At 42.7% G+C, this 6,696-nt stretch overlaps 1 protein-coding gene across 1 annotated transcript in view; it reads left to right on the top strand.

Annotated features, from left to right (window-relative positions):
- The window catches only part of Lrrc41 (leucine rich repeat containing 41), a 21,471-nt gene that overhangs the window by 13,437 nt on the left and 1,338 nt on the right, over positions 1-6,696 (top strand). Inside the window, exons 5-9 of the mRNA XM_031377013.1 lie at positions 1-277; positions 3,887-4,147; positions 5,725-5,889; positions 5,980-6,078; positions 6,631-6,692. Of these exons, the coding sequence (XP_031232873.1) occupies positions 1-277; positions 3,887-4,147; positions 5,725-5,889; positions 5,980-6,078; positions 6,631-6,692 (864 nt within the window). The remainder of the gene's footprint in view (positions 278-3,886; positions 4,148-5,724; positions 5,890-5,979; positions 6,079-6,630; positions 6,693-6,696) is intronic.

Below are 6,696 nucleotides of genomic sequence, written 5' to 3' on the forward strand. Positions count from 1 at the left end.
GGTGCAGAGTCTGAAGACCTGTATGACTTTGTTTTTATTGTGGCTGGTGAGAAAGAGGATGGTGAAGAGATGGAGATTGGGGAAGTAGCTTGCGGAGCTCTAGATGGATCAGATCCTAGCTGTTTGGGGCTCCCAGCACTAGAGGCATCCCAGCGATTCCGCAGCATTTCCACCTTGGAGCTGTTCACAGTTCCTCTCTCCACAGAGGCAGCTCTGACACTGTGCCATCTTCTGAGTTCCTGGGTATCACTGGAGAGCCTTACACTTTCCTACAATGGTGAGCACCTGAAGGAACAGGCTGGGCTTGCATCTCTCAGAAGCACTGTGCCTAATCAAGAGTGGGGAGTCTGATTAAAGAGATGGGAATGTGGCTCTTTGTGTCTCATGGAGGCAAAAGAGAAACACAAAAGACACTGGCACACAGTGTTAGGAAAGGAAAATGAGGTCTGTAGTCTGGGTTTACAATTGGAAGAAAGGCTAAGGGGCTGAGAAGTCAGATAGATACGGAGGGCAATCCAGATAGACAGGGCTCAGGATTTGTTTCACACCAGTCAAATTAAAGCAAATAACCAGGGTTTTTTGGATGGATGGATGAATGGATGGAAGGAAGGAAGGAAAGGAAAGGAAAAGACAAAACAAAAACAAAAACAAAAAAACAGGTCAGCAGCCTATAAGATAGTCTTCTGTCCTTATCCACTTAATCAGATACTGTCAGCAAAATTTACAGTCTGATTAAAACTACTTAAATTGCTAAGTATTATTACAGAAACTACATGATGTGCCATTCATGGCCATCAACCTCTTAATATCCCTCATTGTATCTGCAACATCAGCTCCCATTCCAATCTGCCAGTTCCAAATTCTTTGACTTAGTAGATGACCTTACAAAGAAAATATAATTCTTGAATTCCTTCAACTAGCCTACTTCCGAGTTCTTCCTTTCCTTCTTCACCACAATGAAGCATGCCTTATCTGAAGCCAACTCCTCATATCCTAGATCTGTATTTTCTCTTCCTCTGGAGAGGCATGCTTCTCAAAAAGTTTTCATATACTTGGGCTATATCTAACATTAAGTATTCTCAAAATACTAATTTTTAACACTGACCTTATGAAGTGGCTTGCTCCATAACCCTGCTTGGCAAGCTGTAGAGCCAGTATTCAAGCCCAGATAACTTGACTTCAAACTCCATTGTTAAATCACTATATTCCCTTCTTTCTACTGTGTCTTCCACTACCACAACATTAAACCCTGGAAACATTCTGATTCCTTCCCTTCCCTCTTCAGGATGTACTTATCTCCACTATCCGCACTCAGGCATCACTCACACCTTCACCAGCACACAAGCAAGCTGCAGTCACCAAGGTCCTCCTTGCTGCTGGATTTCACATGCACTTTTCCAACTTCATCTTCCATTTACTATTTCTCCCTGAGGCAGATGTAGTGGTACATGTTTATTACAAACTTGGGAGGCTGAGGCAGACAGATCTCTGAATTCAAAGCCAGCTTGATCTACATGGTGAGTTCAATGACAGCTGGGGCTACAAAGATAATCCCGCTTAAAGAACAAACAACAAAAAAAAACCTATTTTTTTTCCTGAAATATTTCCATTATTCCAATGGTTCTCCTCCTAATTATCAGTGTCTCAGTGCCCTTCCATTCTGTCTCCTTTTCTAGACAATTGTATCCATTCCTGGAGCTTCAGTGGCTACTGACACTAACATCCCCTTCACTCAGCTGAAGACATTAGCCCTATCTTTTTTCCTGAATGCAGATCCATTTATTCAGCTTATTGTTAGGTATCACCCTTCCAACTCATTTCCAACCTGGATACACTATCATTGTACTGATCCTTCTGCTTACAAAGACATCACAGCTGACTCAGTTGCTCAAAGAAACAAAGATTCTGTCTCTTCCAAAATATTTAGTCACTAGGCCTTCCTTGACATTTTCCAAATCCAGCTATATCTATATCCTTAGTTCAGGTTATCATTACTCCTCACCTGACTTAATTTCAGCAGTCTTTCCTTCATACAATCCATTGTACTGTACAAGTATTCCTTTAAACACAGTTTGACCCATTTGTTCATTCAGTCCAGTCCCTCATAGGCCAAGCGTGGTAGTACTTGGTAGTGGAGGCAGGAAGATAATGGAGTTAAGGCTGTCATTGGCAAATTTAGTTTGGAAAAACATGAGACACACATTGTCTTTGTATATAATGTAGGTTGCCGTTAAACTCACAATCCTTCTCCTCTGCCTCCCACATGGGATTACAGGCATGCGCCACTACCATACCTCCAGATTTTATCAGATTGTTTTGAGCATGTTCACTCCTGCTTGCCCTTCATGCTTGTAATACCATGTATTCCAGCTTAGAGCCTGTTGCTCAGACTTCAGGCCTCTAAATGTGAAGTTTTTTTCTGCCAACACTTTCTTCTCCCTTGTAGTTATCTCCTTTCTAGTATTTAAAGCTGAATTGGGACGCCTTACTGAGAAACCCCACTGCTCAGATGCGTCCTTTACACATCTGCTTCCCCAGGTCCTATTTTGTCTTATTGGGTTATATGGACAAGAACACTTTGTACTCCTTGTGTCTAGGAGAGGGAAAGTGCTGGTTAAAGTTTACCTCAATGAATACAATACAAAGAAAGAGGAACTGGTTTCCAAGGTTACTTACGATTATTATTAAGCATGCTATCATACCTTTGAAAATTCTTTGTATTCATTCTGTGAAAATGCTTTGGCTCTTTTTTTTTTTCCCTGTTATATCAAACCCAACAACTCATGCATATTAGGCATGTACTCTATCACTGACCTAATGTATATCCAGTCTATAATTTTTCTTCCTGCCATTCCTACCTATAGTTCACTGGGTTGGACCATCATTACTTCTCAGTTTGTGAGATCAAGCTCTTTGCAGCTTAGCTTTGAAGACATTCCACAATAGTGGGCCCAGTTCTGGACTGTAGAGCTGTGTCCAGATACCCAGTCTAGTGTCCCACTCATAACTTGCTTACTCCTGAATAGGACCGGATTATCCAAATTTCTCTCCCCTTCAAGGCCATGCATCTTTAGCAAGCTATGCAGACTCTATATATCTAGATACCTGTGCAGCTCTGTGGGTCTGCTACTGCTGCCACAACCATATCCTATCTTTTTGGGATTTTCCTGATGTCTCCTGATGAGTATAGTACAGCAGATAGCAATTTGCTAATTAACTGAGGAAAAGGTAAGAATGGATGAATAATTACGAATTTCTTAAAAATATGGCCCACAGCCAGGCATGGTGATGCATACCTATGATCATAGCCTGGAGAAGTAAAGGGAGGAAGTGGTGGTTGTGATCATAAAAAGAGAAAGAGCTCTAAGAATATGTTCTGGCAGGGTGTTGGGGAATAGGGTACCTCAATGGGCCCATGCTGAGGCATCCCTTCCCCCTGAAGGACCAGACACATACCGGTATAGAGTTTCTTTAGGGCATGGGGAAGGGAGTTAGGGTGGTAACAGGCAGAGAAAGGCAGAGAGGAGAGAGTAGAGGAGTAGGGGCCAGCCATGACCACATGAACAGAGGGGGGAAGGTAATGGGGAGAGAAGGGGAACAAAGGGGCAAGAGGCAAGGGAGAGAAGCAGGAGTAAGAGAGAGAGGAGGGGGCAAGCAGCCCCTTTTAAAGAGCCAGGCCTACCTGGCTGCTGCCAGGTATCTTTGGGGGTAGAGTTTATACAGAATGCTAACAGAGGTAAGTCTGAAGCATTTTCTTAAAAGTAAAAATATAGCATCTTACTAAAAGCTCAAGACCTGGTAGTAATAAATAGAAATACTTATGGAGTTTACACTTAATATTCTGCTTAAATTTCCCACATCTGTAACCTAATCTCTTTTGCCATAGGTCTGGGCTCCAATATCTTCCGCCTCCTAGACAGCCTACGGGCCCTGTCAGGCCAGACTGGATGTCGCCTCCGTGCCCTGCATCTCAGTGACCTTTTCTCACCACTGCCCATCCTGGAATTGACCCGTGCCATTGTGCGAGCCTTGCCCCTGTTGCGGGTCCTGTCTATCCGTGTTGACCACCCAAGCCAGAGGGACAACCCTGTTGTACCAGAGAATGCTGGGCCCCCTGGACACATTATTGGGGATGAAGAAATACCAGGTGAAGCAGTGTGTATGCACATACATATATCTCTGACTATATGGATTTGATTATAGGTATTTGGTGGGTAGATGAAGGGAACTTTCAACTACAGACCCATTTCCTGTCAACTCTGCTATCATGTTGTTTCCCCCTTTACAAGATGCCATTCTTTAAAATAACCATAGGTTAAACAGATCCTGAGACTGCCGTGAGCATGACCAGGACAGCTGTCTGCAGAAAGGGATCTAAAATTAATACTCTTAATTAATTTAATATTAATCTAGATTCAGTGGCCCTTCATTACATTTCTATTTCCTTTTATGTCTCCTCTTGTAGTACTATGCATTTGCTATCTGTATGTATGTGTGTGCATGTATCTGTATGTATGGGGAGGCCACAAGTTGACACTGGGTATCTTTCTCTAGTCCTACTCTTTTAAAAATTTTGTTATTGTGTGCATGCACACACACATACACACAAACACACACACACACACCACTGTAGAAATCAGGGACAACTTTTGGGTTTCAAGTCTATGTAGAGACTGAACCTAGATTTATACAGCAAACACACTTTTACCTCCTAAATAAAAGCCAAGGAATTTTTGATTGTAATTCTGGAAATTGAACTTAGGACTTCACACATGCTAGGCAAACATCCTACCGTTGAGCTATATTTCTAGCCCTCTTTCTTTTTTTAAAAAAAGACTTATTTATTTCATGTATGTGGGTATACTGTCGCTGTCTTCAGACACACCAGAGGAGGGCATCAGATCCCATTGCAGCCACCATGTAGTTGCTGGGGATTGAAGAGCAGTCAGTGCTCTTAACTGCTGAGCCATCTCTCCAGCCCTTTATCTTACGTTTTTAAAAAAGTCTCTTTGTGAACCTGGGAGCTTACCATGTTGGCTAGACTAGCTCACCAGTGAATCCAAGACCTACCTTACTTCACCTTTCCAGTGCTAGAATTTCAGGAGTAGGCCATGACAGGCCTGCCATTTATATAAGTTCTAGGAATCCAAACTCAGGGCTTCATACTTACACGGCAAACAACCCTGAGGTCTACCCAAGCCCCTGCACATTCTTTGCTTTGTCTTATCTCTGAATGCAAAGCCAGGATTTTATGTTTAGTGGTCCATTTCTAGAACTTAAGATATAATAATGTGTGATACATAGTAGGAGCAGGATAAGATAATAAACCATTTTTCTAGTGAGTCTAATCCATGTAGAAGTAGAGGGCCAGGAAGATAACGTAGCATGAAAAGACGTTATCACCAGACCTGAAACATCTTCAGAATGCATATGGTAGAACTGACTCTTGCAAGTTGTTCTCTGAACCCCACATGAGCACTCCGGTACACACATGCGAACACATAAAATATATGGTTTGTTTTTGATTTTTTTGGAGACAGGGTTTCTCTGTGTAGCCCTGGCTGTCTTGGAACTTACTCTGTAGACCAGGCTGGCCTACAGATCCACCTGCCTCTGCCTCCTGTGTTCTGGAACTAAAGGTGTGTGTTACCACACCTAAAACATAAGTATTTTTAAGTGAAGTAGAGAGAGCTAACTGGAATGTCCTCTTCCTCTCACATACAGAAAACTGCCTAGAGCAGCTGGAAATGGGATTTCCACGCGGAGCCCAGCCAGCTCCACTGCTCTCCTCAGTTCTCAAGGCCTCAGGTTCTCTACAGCAGCTGTCACTAGACAGTGCCACCTTTGCCTCGCCTCAAGATTTTGGGCTTGTGTTGCAAACACTCAAAGGTAGGAATGGTGAAGGTGGGTAGGTAGGGGCCTAGCATTTTCCCCTGGGAAAACTAAGCCCACCATCCATGGCTTATGTCTCCTATCCAGAATACAACCTATCTCTGAAGAGGCTGAGTTTCCATGATATGAATCTTGCAGACTGCCAGAGTGAGGTGCTCTTTTTGCTAAAGAATCTGACCCTTCAAGGTAAGATCCTAACCCTGAACCTGAGCATTCCTGTGCCCTCACTGGAACTTTGTCATTATCTTAGTCTGCAGACCACTGCTTTCCTAGTTTTATGTCTTCATGACGCTAAAGGATATAGAACCTGTATGACCTTCCTTCTAATATCCCAAATTTTAGTACATCACCCAGTTTTATTTTGTTTTAAGGGGCTGTCAGAAATGGTGGTAGCACCTGGGTGGGTTTAATTAAAAAAATAATAAGATAGTGGGGAGAAATAAACATGCTACTGTGTGTGGATGTTTCCTTCAGATACTTGTAACTAATCTCTACCCCTGCAAAGGCATCAGTTACTATAGAGAGGGGGAAGTGGATAAAAAAGTTACCCATGCAGAGATGTTCCTCAAACAGGCTCAATATCCTATTTGAATTGAGTTCCAATATTACTCAGATCATTATAGATTATCTTTTTCAGGTCTGTATAAATGTTCAGAGTACCTTGCTAGGCCAACTTAGGACAGGAGGGACAGCACCACCCCACTTCAGTCATCTGAATATTCTACTTTCTCTTGACAGAGATTACCTTCTCCTTCTGTCGTCTGTTTGAGAAGTGCCCAGCCCAATTTCTTCCTGAGATGGTTG

Source organism: Mastomys coucha, unplaced genomic scaffold (genome assembly GCF_008632895.1).
Source record: "Mastomys coucha isolate ucsf_1 unplaced genomic scaffold, UCSF_Mcou_1 pScaffold18, whole genome shotgun sequence".
NCBI lineage: Eukaryota > Metazoa > Chordata > Mammalia > Rodentia > Muridae > Mastomys > Mastomys coucha.